Here is a 16,179-nt window from a genome sequence, read left to right as displayed (position 1 = left end):
CTCTATGGGAGGACAAAGCATCCTCTCCATACCTGCTAACCCACGTTATGTCCTGAAAGAGCAGTACTGCTTCTCCTCTTAGTTTTACAGGGAAGCCTGGCATTTACCTATCTGGTCATTCCTCCCCAGGTATACCCAACACTTCTCTCCCAGACTCTTCTGCAGTGAGCAAGCATGGAAAAAATGATTTGGGGAGAAGCGATGGCATTGGAGTATTGTTTTGCAGACCAGAATTTTGTACAAACACATTAATAATATGTGAACAAGCATATTAGACAAATACTTTTGCTGGCTGTTCACAATAGTCAACTAATACTGATTTTCCCAGTTTCTTGGATGAAACTGCAGCAGCTCAGTGCCTCTGTCATGGGGAGCAAGAAGCAGTTGGAATTCCCATTCCAAGTTTTTCCAGTTAGCTAGGAAATTGCTTATAGTCCTTAAGAATTTGGCAGGGCATTTTCCAATCCAGAGCTACAGAAACCTCTTCTTTGCCTGTTCTAGAAAGTCCTCGCTTGTCTGATAGACAGTAATCTAATCGGGGCAGTTTGCTAAATTTGCCTGAACCCATCCATGGTCCCACAAGGCATGGCTGCATCTGCTAGCACAGAGTGGGAGAAAAGCCCTGAATACCTCTGGCACCACTGATCTCTAGTGACCTGTTTAAAGCTACTCTCTATGACCCAAAATGTGCTATTTGTGCCCCAAAGATAAGGAGGTAGGAAATTATTCTGTGGTAACTCTACAGCAACTGATGGTCATTCCACTGTAACATCCTTCAATGAAATAATCATATTTCCCATTAGATCAAAAACCCTTGGTCCCTCTAAATCTCATGGCTCTTTATCAGGCTCTCCATCCCATGCTGGTTTTGTTTCCAGATACAGAAATACCAGTAACTACAAGCAAAGATAACAACCTACATAATCAATCTTACTTTAAATTACTTGCAAATTGGTTTTACATGAAGGGTAAATCTTATCAGAATAGAGTCCATTATCCGATGCTCTGCACTATCTGCTTGTTGCCTACTTGGGAAGGAGGTTTCATTTTACATATGAAGATCATATTGCAGTCACCGTTAGCTCTTTCACTGCTGCCTATAGGCTCAAGGAAGCCGTTGCAAATAGTGAGTATAAATTCTTCCTTTTCTGTTCCAAAACTCCCATTCCTTCTTTTCTAATGTAAAATTGTTTATTTCCAGTTCTACAGGCTTGAAAGGGATACCCAGATCTTGTCTGCTCTGACTGCTTTGACTCAAATTTCAGTTCAGAAAACGAGATGCTCTCAGAGGATTTGGGCAGAGCTGGTTGGGATGACAACCCAACTTCCTCCCAAGCTGAGATGAGGTAGAGCAGATGCACTGTCAAGGCTACAAGTTGCTGCTCATCTTGCCCTTTTTCACTCTGCTCTTTTCTACCTTACTGTCAAAAGCCTTCTTCCTCTAGAATACAGGCAACCAGTGCACTGAAGGTCATGGTGAACTCTGAGCCCTGCAGATAAACTCCTTGCTTCACATATTAATGGACAGGACAGAGTAGAGGTGACATTTTGGATTGTTCTGTCCTGCCTCTAAACATTGCAGAATTATACTGCTTGAGGAAAGGTTTAGCTGAGAAAAATACCTAGGGTGTGCTGGCATCCCAAAGCTCCTCCCCATCTGCCTTGCATATTTTGAAACACTTATCACAATGGCCAGATGTCAGTTCAGCCAAATCCATAGGATGTAGAAACAGATACAAAGATCTGGCCTTGGGCTGACCTACTAAAATAAATGGGAGCGTTCCCAATGATGTCCACATAGATTTTACAAGTCTTCATGTTTTCCTTCTGCTGAACACTACCAAGAATATTAGCCACGATCCCTGCAGCCCACCACTGACTTCAGTGGTCCTTACTGCTGTTTGAACTAAGTTTAGGTTGAACATTTTTTTCCAATTTTGTTTCTAGTCAAATATCATGGGCCCAGGCATTCAACTCAAATGTAATCAATTTCCCCAAGACAGTCTAGTGAATTGACAGAACTGAACAGAGAAATCTTGCTCTGAAACCACTCAGGAAAACAAAGTCCATCCTAAAATACTTTAGCATTTTCTCATTTTCGGTACAATTTCAGTGAAAACAAAAAGCCAGGTAGACAATTTAAAAATATATATCTATTGCACATCACTGTCTCAAAACATAAAAAGGAGGGCTACTTACGCCATAACAATAACACTGAAATCCAGCCAGTTCCATGGATCTCGAAGGAAGGTGAATTCTGTCATGCAAAATCCTCTCGCCAATATTTTTATCAATGACTCAAAAGTGTAAATGCCAGTGAAAGTGTACCTGGGAAATAAAGCGTCCGAGAGAGGCAACAGCATTAGTGAGCAGTTGAGGGAAGGGATGGCGGAGCCCAGCCCTTGTCACAGGAGACACTCCTGCCCACCTTGTTGGGTTTGCTCATGTAGGTCATGGCTGCAGCGCTGGGGCTGCCTGCAAGCATGTGTGCACCAGGGGACATGTAAGAAATGGGAAAGCGCTCATGACAGCCGCAGAATGAAGATAAGTTTCACCATAGGGTGCACCTTGATGAATTCTCACTCATTAAGTCAGGCATGAATACTACACTGTTAAGCTGCGCTATGGGACTTCCAAAGCTCTGCCTGCAGTCGCCAATGAAAGAGGAAAGGATTATGCAGCATTCCTTGTTGTTTCTCGTATTTGAGGGACGATGGTTGTTCCATTCATACCTCTCATCTCTTCCTGCCTGGGCCATTTTGAAGGATGGCATTTAAAAAATGTTGTCTCCTTCATTTTCTTAGCTAAAAATGGTGTCCTCCCTGTAAAATTTCACAAGCTGTTGTAAATCACATCAGCTCTCATTAAACAACAGTAGAATGTCATCACTGGAAAAGAAGAAAACAACCCCTGTCCCAACACTGCATGTTCTAATTCTGACCTGCTTGACAGTAAAAGAGACACGAGGGTCTTTTTTCTCCTAGTACAAGTTGTTTATTACTGACAGCCTCTTCACTGTGATGATAGTAGCTAGAGCACACGCATTTTACCTTTCACAGTAAAGATTAGACTTGTACTAATATTTAGCAAATTCTCTGTGGAGGAAAGCAATGTATCTGACTTATAACACTCAGATCAGTATTCATTCAGGGCTCTAACTACCAACAGAGACATACTTCTGGGCACACAACACCTCTTTTAATAATGCTTTTATCTGAGACATCTAGCCCAAAGGGACTTGGTATTCTAGGACGTATTTTAATAAAAATAATAAATGTTTAACATCCACCACCGGCAATCCCCTTTTCCCCAGATGAAGATATAGATGATACCAAAGCAGAGTTCTTGTTATACATCTAACCCTAAACCCTATATATACATATAAATTAAAAAAAAAAAACCATAAAACACAAATTTAATAAGCCACAAAGCTTTCACTGGAAATGCTAGCTTGAGCTTTCTGTTTAGTTGTCTGTTTAGTTCCTAAACATCAGTAGCTACAATGGTATCACCACATGAACAAAAACATAGAAACAAAAAAAAACTGGAACAGTTGGTGGGGAAAAAAAAAAAAAAAGATGTAAGCAATTAAAGGTGGTAATATACAGAAGAAATGCATTATTCATAAGAAGGAAATGTTTCCTCTTAGTTGTATATTCCTTTGATTTGCAACTGGGCAAAATTACAAGTAGTGGCAAATCTGACGGCCTCCTGCCCTCCTGTCACACAGCAGAGCTAGTTACACATTCTATAAAACCTCAGCATGCTTCCTCTTAAAAGAGAGATAAGCAGGACTGCTTTTGTGCAGCAGTGCATGTATAACCTTCCTCACATCTCCTTTTTGACCACACACCTACGCGGTACCTTGTACCCAACTCTTCATGGCTCTCAGTTTTATTCCTGTATTACAAATATAGGTCACTCCTGTGAGTCTCTTTAAGCATGTGTATTCAGTAATACATGCAGAAAATGCATGCAAAAAAAAAAAAAATACTTAACGGTACATAAGCTCATTAAAATGATAAAGCACTTGTATTTATTCAGCATGTCAGATGGTTTAATTGATTGTATAATCATCATCTAATTCTAAATGGATCGGGCAAAGTCCTCCAGCAACTGAGCAGCTTCTTCAACAACAGAAGTCGGGATTTGTTTAAAGTTTTTAGTGGGGGTAAGTTGAATTGACTTCTATTTTCTTTCTTTTTTCTTTTCTTTTTTTCGGAAATGTAAAATATTTATTCTGTTTTCAAGGAGGATCTAGGGCAAACATTTGCACAGTGTTACTCCTGTATCTCCGGTGAGGCTCTGAAACAGTAGGGAAAAACTGGATTAAATCTACCTTTTCCAAATCCAATATTAATCAATTAGAATTCAAGTTTGCTGTGTTGTTTTGCTCCTCAATACTACTTGCTTTTGTTTTCTCTCTCTTAATTTGAGAAGGAAAAGCTGAGAGGTATGAGGGGACGCAGTAAAAGGGGAAACATGGAAGGGAAAATATTTACTCCATGCTGCATGACTCCATTTGCGTTTCAGCTCTACGCTTCTTGCATGCCCTGCTCAACACACTGATGACTTCATCCACATTTCCCTGTTTAAGGAAGACAGAACAACCACTCTGCTATCTTCTTTCACAACTTTAAAATTCTCAGCTGTAGATCCTCTGACCAAATTTCAACGTACATGGATGAGATGTGTGTGTTTTGTCTACATACATCATCAACATGGTACGGTGTGACATTTTTTTTCAATAAGGACAACATTAGGGGAAAAGGAAAGTCACAGGCATACTTGAGGGTACAGAAACACTGTACAGAAATACATGAAACATCCTGGGACTAGGATGTTAGTGTGATCGGATGAAATATTTGGTTCAGAGCTGCCTATAATTAGTAATTTATGGCCTAGAAGACGTCCCCTGCACGATTCTATGAAACCTGAAATAAGGGCATTTACTGCCTCTCCTCACAGCCCTGCGTAGACCAACCACGAGGCTATCTAACAGCAGATGGTCATGTTTATCATATGTCAGTCAAAAATAAAAAGTGTGTTCTGATTGGTTCAATGAGCCAAAATAATTGTTTAATGCACTGTAGGTTGATTAGCTTGTGCATCTGGTATCTCTTTCCGAAAGGAGCATTTTAAAGCAACTTAAAGAAATGAAATGGGCTTCCTGAAGCCTGTTAAACCCTTTTAAAATTCACTTAAGAGAAAAGGCAAAAAGAACTTTGAGTGACATCTTTGCTGTTCTTTTTTTTTTCTGACGATTTCACAAGCTAAAAAGAGAGGAATACTCACAAAAGTGTTACCTCATAATGTACACCTACCAGGGATTACAGGGGAACACTATTCATGATGTGCTCAGTCCAAAGGAAACTTTTGTTTCCAACAAGACTTTAAGGACAGAACTATGTCCAGAAAGTGTTTTCTGAAATAATTTAACTTTCCATCAGCCTATTTCAATGAGTTCAATGTTGAACCTCTTGCGTAGGAGCCATAGAAGGTTGGCCAGTTTCAAATGGAGTTCTCATCAGATGCCATTTCATTCCAATGTAGCATAGCAGGTGCGTTTAGCAGTAAGTATGAGCTTGGAAGACGGAAAATTGTTAGTTTACTTACTAAGGGAGATTTCACAGGCAACAAACACCTGGCAAAACATTTTGTCAGGACAGATACTATGGTCAGTGTTACTGGAAAGAAATTAGACAATAGCAAACAAGATGAAAAGAATGTAACAAACAAAAGAGGAAGGACAAGATAAGGATGGGGCGGCTGTAAGCTAGCCAGGATACTTACTCAACATATTTATTCCATGATGGAGTCTCTGATTGTGCCATGAACACACAATTAGTTAAAATAGTGCACATAATAAACATACTGAACAACGTAAATAGGTGAATTAAGGAAAACAACACATTTGTTATGATACTTCATACACTTTTATCATTTCATACAAGATGTAACAACTCAGAATTTCTAACACTTAAAAAAAATCACTGTAGACATTTGTTTTCAATTGCATAAGGGAAAAAATAATTACAGAAACACAGAAAAACCGAGTGACTCTTCTCTGTTTTTTTCATTGCATACATCTTTTAGGCATACTTTATACAGAAAACAAACACACCGTCTCTGCAGTCTTAGGAAAACACAATACCTCAAATTTACAGCTCTGCTGGTCAGATGACAAAATGCATAGGTACACAACTTTACATGAAAAGCAGGATTAGACTCATGTGAGTATATACAGAAAAACCCGTGTCTGCAAATTCTGATCTTATTTTGCATCCTGAAACTTTTCTCAGGCAGCAGGCAAAGCTATAAATCCAGCCTCTCTAATCTATCTAACATGTTCGAGGTCTCACAATCAGTATACGATTCACCAAAAGCTAATATGAGTTTCACAGCATTAATTTTTAGGCTTGGTCAGCAAACCTCATTGGCAAATATGCAGTCTTGATCTGCAAAGCTGAGTGTTTCAGCTGAGGAACCAGCTTCCCTAACTGGAGGCTAAAATGAACCTCCCTTGTGTATAGTCTATGCACTTAACTGCTAAGCTGAGGCCATAAATACGAAGAAGAGCACCCTAAATCAAATTCCTGAAATTCAAAACATAGTTCACCAAACTGCTCTGCTAAAAGCACATGCTAATCTTTGTTAAATAAAAAAAAAAAAGACAAACTATGATGGGGTTCTCCTGAGTAAATAGTACATCCCATGCTCCTGGAGAAAGTTTAAAGAATGAGTTTTAGCAGACAGAAGTTAAACATCCTACAACAGCCTGGGATCCTTCTCAGAGAAGGAAAGGACCATCCAAATGTAAATTTCTTATGATTTCTTCAGAGGAAAAGTTTACTTGTTTTGTTGTTTCATCCATTTACCAATCCCATCGGTGGTAGTTTTCTGAGAATAGTAGAACTGTTCTATCATAGATCCAAATCTCTGCTGAGTACAGAGTGGAACGTTTTCCAAAGGGCCCCATAAGGCACCGTGACACTAAATGGGTAGTACCCAATCTGCATGTTCCTCTGTGCCATTCAGAGAGCAGTAATTGAACCCAGAGAGACTGTTCATCTCACAAACATTTTCCACTTCTGGAGCCGACATATTCTGCTGAAGGGCTGAGAAGATGGCTGATATCCAGACTCATTTACTTAAGTCAGCTTGAGATATGTCTCTGAGAGTTGTCTATCTGGTTAACACAATGAGGTTGTAAACTGCAGCTGGCCTAGAATACGCTGGAAGACTTTTCACCTACAGTGAAAAGCAATGAAAACAATAATAATATAGCAGAGTGGTATCTTCAGGCCATGCCAAACGAGAACTATCTTTCAATTCCAGCAAAGAAATTCCTCTATAACCACTCAATTTAGGCTCACTAGTCTGATTTATACATCCCTATTTCCTTGTGGTGTAAGTTGAATCTAAAAGTGAGCTTTCCCAAGGTGACATCACCTTCTTGTTTGAATACCAAAAGAGAATATACATGAGGATACAGGTTGAAAATGTAAGGGGTCACCTTTGGGACATCAATGATCTACCAGTTCTAACTGAGTTTCATGACCAAGCTCAAAACTACAAAGAATTTAAAAGAAAGAATCATTCTAGCTAGTGATGCACTCAAGTCAGAGGTTTGTGTTAGAAAGTGAAAATAGGAATCTCTACACAACGAAAATTAGTGATCCTACCTGAAATCTAATGCAATTGTTCACATAGGGAAAGTTGTTGATCATTATCTACTCAGAAAAGACTAAGCAAAGGGGATGAAATTGCTGCAATCTGTATTATCACTATTGTCTGTTACCTATCATACAGCTGCTATCACTTCCAGTATTTGAAAGTCCACTGATCCACGAGTTGACATGAATCACACACATAGTTAACACACTCCAAAAGGGTGTATGGGTTGCACACTCTATTATGGACCACAAATCCAATATAATAAGCTACACATTAGGACCCTTTCTGCAATAAACTGAACCCAACATTTATTTCCAATTTGAAGTTACAAAATGACATCTTATGCAGAGTGCATAAAGAATTCCTAAAAGTTATAAATTTTATCTTACAGCACAAAGATTCTGAGTAAAACACTGCATACTTCCATTCTAGACTTCATTATGATGGATAATAGTTAATTAGCAGACTGAACATTGGTGGCTCTTTAAGTAATCATTGCCAAATTACACATAATATGGGCAACCAAAGGTTAGTCCCAATCAATAGTACATATAATTGGTGCTTCACAAGGTCTCATTTTCTATTACCAAGGAAAATGTATAAAATCAGACAGGAGAAAGCCTGCAATCAGAAAATGTGAACACAAACTATAAATTCTTAAAGGAGATTTTTTTTAGATGGGACAGAATCCATAATTCTACCACCAAAGAAGGTAATTTTGGCCTAAAACGTATTCTGGATCAGTGACAAACCGAGACCAACTATCTATAATATGTAGAAAAATCAGGAACAAGTAATTGTAATGTTTTTATACAGGACAGTAAACTGCTTGGAGAAACCAGGGACACTACAGAGTTGTCTTTGGCTTGCAGGCAAGAGCTAATAAGAGGAGCCTTTTATGCATAAGGCATAAATAAAGATGTTAATAGCTAATAGAAGAAAAAAAGCATTCAACTACTACTTCTGTTTTGCATTTGCTATAGACCAAAGGGATGCAGACCCTCACCACCCATGTCCTTTGTAACAGAAATGGGCCACAGCCTTGCTGAGGCATCGTCTGCACCTCGTAGACTCTGAAGAGGAGAGGAGATACCTGGAAGAGGTTCAGGGCCATGCTGTTAATTGAAGCTATTCACATTGCTGGACGCTGTTATCCTGTGGATACTTTCCCTTAGAAGGGTGTGCTTCTGAATGACAAGAGTAACCATGCTTGGATGGATGGGCAGTCAGCATATAGGATCTATCCTGCCTGAACTCTCCATAGAAAACCACTTAACCAAGAAACGTGACCCCCACATCTTCTATAGAGGATGATGTTATTCTGTCCTCTCTCTTCTGTTCTGTTGGCCTTCGAGGTACATTCAGTGTCAAGCAAAGGAAATATGGCCTCTACTAAAGATGTTGCTTCAGACACTTACGTGACAGAGTACCATTTGTTAATGCTCTTTTTCGGCCTTGCTCCAGGGGAAATAAAGACTGCTTGATTACACTCACGCAAGACAACAGATCTGGTTCCCAGATTCATGTCTGTGATATTATCCGCTTGAGTACTTGCCGATTCAGGCTCCTTTCTGCCTGGGATATTGACTTCCTGCTCAGCCAATTGCTCTTTGTGTTTCAGGATGGTTCAGAAGCCTGTTATTGACAGAAAACAACACAGTATCTAATGCAGGAACCTCAGCACTGCGTGGCTGGGACTGAAGCTGCTGCCTCCTGCCCACACTGTATGAGGGCTGAGCTGTTGGACTGTCTGACATTATCAACACAAGGTGATAACTTGGCTCTTTCTGGAACTAAAATGCTGTTAGGATTGCAGCCTTCCACTCCTGAAACGTTACACTCTTTATCTCCCATATTTCTGCTCCTGATAAGTCTTTGAAATTCACTCCTTTGCACTCTTTATCCTTGGAAGTAACGTGATAAGGATTTCTTGCACACTTATCTTATGACTGACTGCTACCAAGGGCATGTCATTTATGTGTATTACACACACCTGTGACCTAGTGGCTTCACAGCCTGTGTGCAGGAAAGGGAGAAGACAGAACAGGCCTCCAGACCTGGAAGTATTTACACATACCTTTTCTAAGAATCTAGTTTTCATATTCTTCTCCCAGCCATAGCTGTGCAAATCAAGAACTTCAGCAAAGCTGTGCTGGTTTAACTGTACCTCGTAAACACTGTTGGACACTGGGTATGCAGCAGTGTCTGATGCACTGTTATAACCTGACCCAGAAAAAAATACCTATGCAAAATGCTATGTTTTTTCTTCATAACTGTAAGAACATATTGAATGATATCACATACTCATTTTTTTTTAATAGAATTATTGTTGCTATATTGCTATTATATCACTTTACCTATTTTTCTTCCTACTAGAACACCTATATTCTCACTTTTCATTTTTTCCCCACTGCATGGATCACTAGAATATGGTCTTTTCCCCCTATTTTTTCCATGAAATTTGATAATAAACTAGCGATTCTAAGAGGCTACTTGCTTAGTATTAGTTCTCTCTGATGGACACTGGCATTGCAGCTGTGGGATTTGCATCAGTAAAACGCCACACAGTCACCACATCAGCATGTGCAGTCTTTGAATTATCACTGTTGGGTCCCTCGTGCACACTACTCATTCCTATCTGGGTAGCAAGTCGTACAAAAAACAAATGAACAAAACAAGTTTTAAAATATTTTCTTACAGGACTACAAAAAAAAAGTAAAAAAAAAAATTATTCTGAGGCAATTCAAAATTAAATTTTGTCTGCATATGGCCACAGAGTCTCATGGGAGATGCTGCTTAAGCCCTCAGTGACAAAGCTCTCCCATAGTATGCATCTCCCTAGACATGCTCCAGCCTCACGGTTCCTTCTCAGGTATTGCACCAGTTCCCTTCCACTTTCTGACTCCTTCCCAATCATGGTGAGGCACTTCACACCTTTTAAACCTAAATCTCATCAAACTCTCCAGAGAAGTTCACATCATCTTTCAGTACCATAATATAATCACAGTCCTAGCTCAAATAACAATATAAGATGGAAAAAAAAATCAAGTTTTTCTGTGTATACAAGCAAATGCATCAAAAAGGTTTAAAACAACTTAATTAAATTAACTGCTTTCTGACCTCCACCCAGCAGTGTTTAAAAATAATATTATAAAATACACTAGGAGGGACATCAACAGAAAGGATATGAATGTACCAAAATTTTAATTGCTGCTCTTCTGATTGGATGGAAAGGACTAAGTATATACAAGGCAGGAGTGGCACTAAATCGAAAAATTGTCTTCCCTTTGTTCAGTACTACAAATGTCTGGAAAAGAAAACAGAGAATAAGAACATTCAGTATTTGCACTTACGTTAGGCTTTTCCCATACCATTTTCCCAGGAAACTCCTGCCAATATCCCAAACCTCTTCCTCACTCCGTCCCAAATCCCCAAATTGTTGTTCACTCTGTGAAGTCGTCTTCTTCACTGCTTACAGGACCCTTTCGTGCCTCCTCTTCCTAGTCCTGCCTCTACTGTAGGACTATACTTTCAACAATGAAAGATTGCATGGAGACTAAAATGCTTTAGAGAGACTTTTATGCCACTTTTCTACTGCTGTGCTGTTACTCCATCTTCCCTACCTTGCACACCTTATTGCTCTCAGTCAACGTTTCTCATCCCATCTTTCAAGGAGCTATGGTGGTGATGGACTGGCGGTTGGACTAGATGAACTTACTGGTCTTTTCCAACCTGAATGACTCTATGATTCCACGAGGCCTTCATGAGGCACAGCTCCACAAGAGGATCTAACCTGGGCACTGAGGCACTGTCACTGTGTTCATATTAATACAGAGGGAGGAAACCCATACTGAGTTATCTTAAATCCAAAGCAAAGATGAACTGGATGCCGACCCAATTCTGTATCTCTGAAAATGTCCACTCATGCATGGAAGGGCTAATATTCACTCAGAGAAAGGATCAGGCCACTCAGCAGATAAACTTCTAAGCAAGTCACCCAGTTTAAACTAAGACCTCTGTGATCCTAAAATTCCATATCTGTATCCTGCTGTTTATGCATGGTGACAGCAGGAACAGCAGAACCATAAATATCTTTAAGTTCATTCTGGCCTTTCCAGGTCTTTCTCTTTGTCCATTTAACATTAATTCTGTAGTTGTTTGTACACCGGTTTAAAAGAAGTATCACTGTGGTCATATTAATCCTTTGTTTATAGGAAGTACCTTAGCCCAAAACCAAGAACATCAGTACCTGAAATAATTGGAAACTCCCTAAAAACACTTGGTGGTGCCAAGCCTCATTTTATCCTTCACGTTGCAAAATGTTTGGAAAGGGGAATGAACTTTAGTAAGCAAACAGCCCAGCTCTGCTGTCAACAGCCTTTTGACAGATGCTGTTTGCACTGTTGTGGCTTTGGTCCAGCCTACACGTGATTCTTCATCAGGTGCTGCTCATTTTGGGATGAAGCTTACTGTTCTGCAAAGTGCCAGCACTGAACGAGCCACTCACGTAACCCTTCAGCTTTGTTTTGATCATCTTAAACAGAGTTAAACCATTCCTCAGCAGAAAAACCACTGCCCTACGGAATGGTCGTGGAGGTGCCTTCCCATCTTGTGATGAGTGCTAGCATGAGACTCAAGCCCTTAGGCCCATTACTCACGACCCAAGACTCAATACCCAAGTTCCATTAAGGGACTCAAGTGGCCAACATGTATGTGAAGAGTCAAATCTCATGAAGATGGCAAGATACGGTAGATGAAAACCTCTGGATTCATTTAACTCAGCCACTGCTCAGTCTTTTTCAGACATTGTATATTCATAATCAGTGTCACCTGAAAACACCCACATTTTAATTATGTTTTTATCCCTCTTCGTGCTGCTTATATGTTTTCCAGGAGCCCTACTCATGCCAAAACTCTGGAAAAAAAATATTTTTATTGACTGTAGAAAGATAAAAACCAGAGCCCTCAACACAAAGAAAGATGTTACGGTGCAACAAATGCTAAGAAGCAGAACACCTTGTTGATGCTCACCTTGCGATCATTGTAGAAGGGGTCAATGTCCTCCAGTGGTTCTCCAATAAGCTCTGGAGGAACAGTCCCATAGATATCAGGCAGCTTCTTGCAAGCTTGCAAATCAAACTGAGGCTGAGGTTTTTCCTCTTCGCCCAGCTGCTCTCTGTACTCCTGCTTCGCATTCCTTGCAAGCTTCTCTGCAATTCGCTTCTCAATAGCAGCCAAGGATTCAGGCGTGAACCGGTGGAAGCTGTTAGTACCCGGTGGTAACAAGAAGTCAGCCATCTTTTCATCCTGCTTTGTCTATACTGGTCTTTTCTCCAAGTAGTGGAAACAGCTGAAACGAAAAGGACCACAGATTAGCAACAGAAGCAAAGCAAGAACAAAGTCATCAGTATGAAAAACAAACACGCTAAGCAATAACTTGTAGGTTACCATTACCAGGAAACTCTTATTATGTTCTGATGTAGTCAGTAGAACATCGAGGAAAACAAACGATTTAAACTGTTATTTCAATTAGCAATCACTCTGTGATCAGAGCTAAAAAGACTTTCTTGATTACTGTGGACTGTTCATAAGTTTTTAAGTCACTTGGGAGCTTCAGTCGCATCTAAGGAGTAATTTACATTCATACAAGCTTAAGTTTCACTGAAATTCACAGGGATTGGATTCCTAACTCATTTTTGAAAATGCAGCTCTGGGAGTGGATGAACAATGTGCAGATGACTGCAGGGCAGATTTAAATCCACCGATCTCCGGCCACATGATGCAAACTCTAAAAATGCCCCAGCTGTTCTATTCCAAATTTAAAAAGCAAAGGGTCAAGTTCAGATTCTTAAATCACGCAGAAACTCTTCATAATCTCTGTCTTAGGCTTCTGCAATGCAATTTTTCAGCATTTATTTTCCTTTGGGGATAGAAAATAACCATCATCTTGATATATGGCAGGACTTCTGAGTATTTCCTTCTCCTCCACACCCTACAATCCACAGGATGCTGGAAGCCCAAATGTGCCTAGCAAAGCCCTGGGACCTTCATGAGAGCACTCCAAGCTTCTGAGATGCTGTGAAACCCCTGCTTGCCCATTCATCACATCTGAAAACCAGGCTGATTGTATCCAGTATCAGTATGAACATCTAACCTGCAGCTGTGAGGTTTACCCGTGTTGGGTTGACACAGCTTCACTGTTAACACTTCCAATCCCCACCAGACTAAAAACAAGTGAGAAGTGCTGCACTTCTTCAACATCTATGAACAAAATCCAAGTGTGAAAATTCCAGCAGAACAAAAAGTCTTCTTGTATCCGCACTAAATAACATGGTTAACTGTGAAAATTAGTGTAAAACAATTGTTTGAAAAGGGATGAAGCTTATCCCTGTTCTAGTAGCCTGCACAAATCCATTCAGGTTCAGTGAAGCTGTGTTTTACAATTCAGTAGTGATTTAAGTGGCATGCTTCTTCCAGCAAAAGAAATCCCCACTACACAACAATTAAAACACATTCTGCAGAAGAAAAATATTCTTTTTTAAAAAAAAAATTTCACCAGATGCTAAATCAGAATATAAGCAAAGTAATAAACAACACCATAGCTTTTGAGGTGGGCCACCCTACTGCATTTGTCAATGTGTGCAGGCTACAACTCTTTGTTCAGCTGCAATTGTTTTCTGCTTTCAGATGGCATTTGTCTATTTATAGTGGATAGTTCCAGATAGTTTGCTTCTATTAGGCTCTGTGATGACAGCATTTTTGTTAGCAAACAAGACTTTAACTGGACTCTGCATGACAAATAGCATATTTATTGCCTCAATTTATTTGAGTAAAGTACTCTTTCGAACAACTACTGTTTTTCCTTTCTGACTTCATTTTGAAACGAATTCATTAAATTGTCATTGATCACAGCCTATCATACAGGAATGATTTACTGGAGTTCGTACATTATACTCTGCATTACCACTTGTTTCAACAAGCAGGCCTAAAATGAATAAGCCCTTCCTGGCATTTGCGTATTCCAGCACTATTCTTTATGTAGCTATTCTCTTCATTCTTTTTCCCTCTCCTCCCTCACCAGTTGTTTTAAAAACAGGAAATCAGAAGCTTTCCCACAAATTGAATTTTCTTAGGCTCACAGCTTTGTGATGGAGCACCATGCACACAAATAGAATTTCACGTTCTACAAATGACATCAGAGAATTCTCAAGAGTGTTTTTTCTGTTGCTGCTGTCATTTTGACTTTTATTTCTTGATAGTGACACCTGTCACCGTGCTAAAGGGGACAGCAAACATCAGTGGCTGATCAGCACTTCTGGGAAGGAACAGCAGGTTCCCTAAGCAGAGAGGAGATTACAGAGGGAAGTTAGCTGAAGTCCAGATAATCACAAGAGCTGAGAGGACAGTGAGTTGTCCACTTTGACTCACAATGTAAGAAGGGAGGAATTTCAAAAGAAATTACAGAGAAGCAAGTCTGAAACAAGGGGAGCCACTTTCCACCTGGTGTGGAGTTATCCTGTAAAACTTGTTCACACCAGCTGCTGTAGAAGCCAAAAAAGACAAGGATTCATAAAGCCATGAGACAAATCCAAGGGCAAAAGATGCATTAAGGGTTTTAAACACAAAGACACTGCCTCTGACCAAGAAAATCCCTTAGCTGTAGGACCTGGGTGCATGCAAGAAAGACTATGTACGTTTTCACTATTTTTAAACTTTTCCTGGACTACCAGCCTGGAGAAAGCTGTGGTCTCATCTCATGTATTTCTGTCCATATGCAGCACTTGTGCCAACACAAGATAGACTCTGCGGCTAGTCTGAGCTTGTACAGAATCAAAACCATGTGGTGAACCAAAGTTAATACCCCTAGCCATCTGCAGGTTCTTGACATCACTATCTACCATCTCTTCCAGTGCCTTGGAGGATGGGCCAGGCAACGTTCTCCAACCTATAGAAATACCCTTGTTACTGGAAAGCTAGTGGGAGCTTTATATTTTGCTTTACGTATAAATGATCAAACTGGGGGATTATTTAGTCACTAGAGAATACCATGAGGATTTGTAATGAGGTGTTACTAGCGTAAGACTGGTGGGAGTGCAGAATTATTCCACGTAGCCCTCTTCTGACAATGAGCTGTGCTATGCTGGAGGAGGGCAGTGACAATCACATTCATGGTGAACTTGTGCGTGGCCCCATTCACACTTCATGAGCTGTGTCATGATGGGATGAGTGTTTCTGTTAGCCAGCCTCAGCCCAGCCACTTCTGCAGCCCGCTCTGTACAGCTGCGCTGGATGCATGGCCAAACAGCACGAGGGACACCGAGTACTTTGATGAGATAATAAGAGAATGTGTGGAACGTCTCTGCTAAGTGCCACGGTTTTCATGGGTGTTGCTTAATCAAGAAACTGAATATTCATAGAATATTCAGCATCCTTCCCAGAGTTCTTTAAAGACTTCTTCAAATAGTCATTCTCACAAAGGAACTCATCAAAATTTAAGAAAAA

General features: G+C 40.1%; 1 protein-coding gene across 1 annotated transcript in view; it reads right to left on the bottom strand.

The window, feature by feature from the left end:
- The window catches only part of LOC110394380 (sodium channel protein type 5 subunit alpha-like), a 222,397-nt gene that overhangs the window by 157,321 nt on the left and 48,897 nt on the right, over positions 1-16,179 (bottom strand). Inside the window, exons 2-5 of the mRNA XM_021388192.1 lie at positions 12,709-13,027; positions 10,866-10,984; positions 5,794-5,883; positions 2,200-2,328 (exon numbers count right to left, since the gene is read on the bottom strand). Of these exons, the coding sequence (XP_021243867.1) occupies positions 2,200-2,328; positions 5,794-5,883; positions 10,866-10,984; positions 12,709-12,975 (605 nt within the window). The 5' untranslated portion in view covers positions 12,976-13,027. The remainder of the gene's footprint in view (positions 1-2,199; positions 2,329-5,793; positions 5,884-10,865; positions 10,985-12,708; positions 13,028-16,179) is intronic.

This window comes from Numida meleagris, chromosome 2 (genome assembly GCF_002078875.1).
Source record: "Numida meleagris isolate 19003 breed g44 Domestic line chromosome 2, NumMel1.0, whole genome shotgun sequence".
Taxonomy (NCBI): Eukaryota; Metazoa; Chordata; class Aves; order Galliformes; family Numididae; genus Numida; species Numida meleagris.
This window is presented reverse-complemented; position numbering and strand designations above follow the sequence as displayed.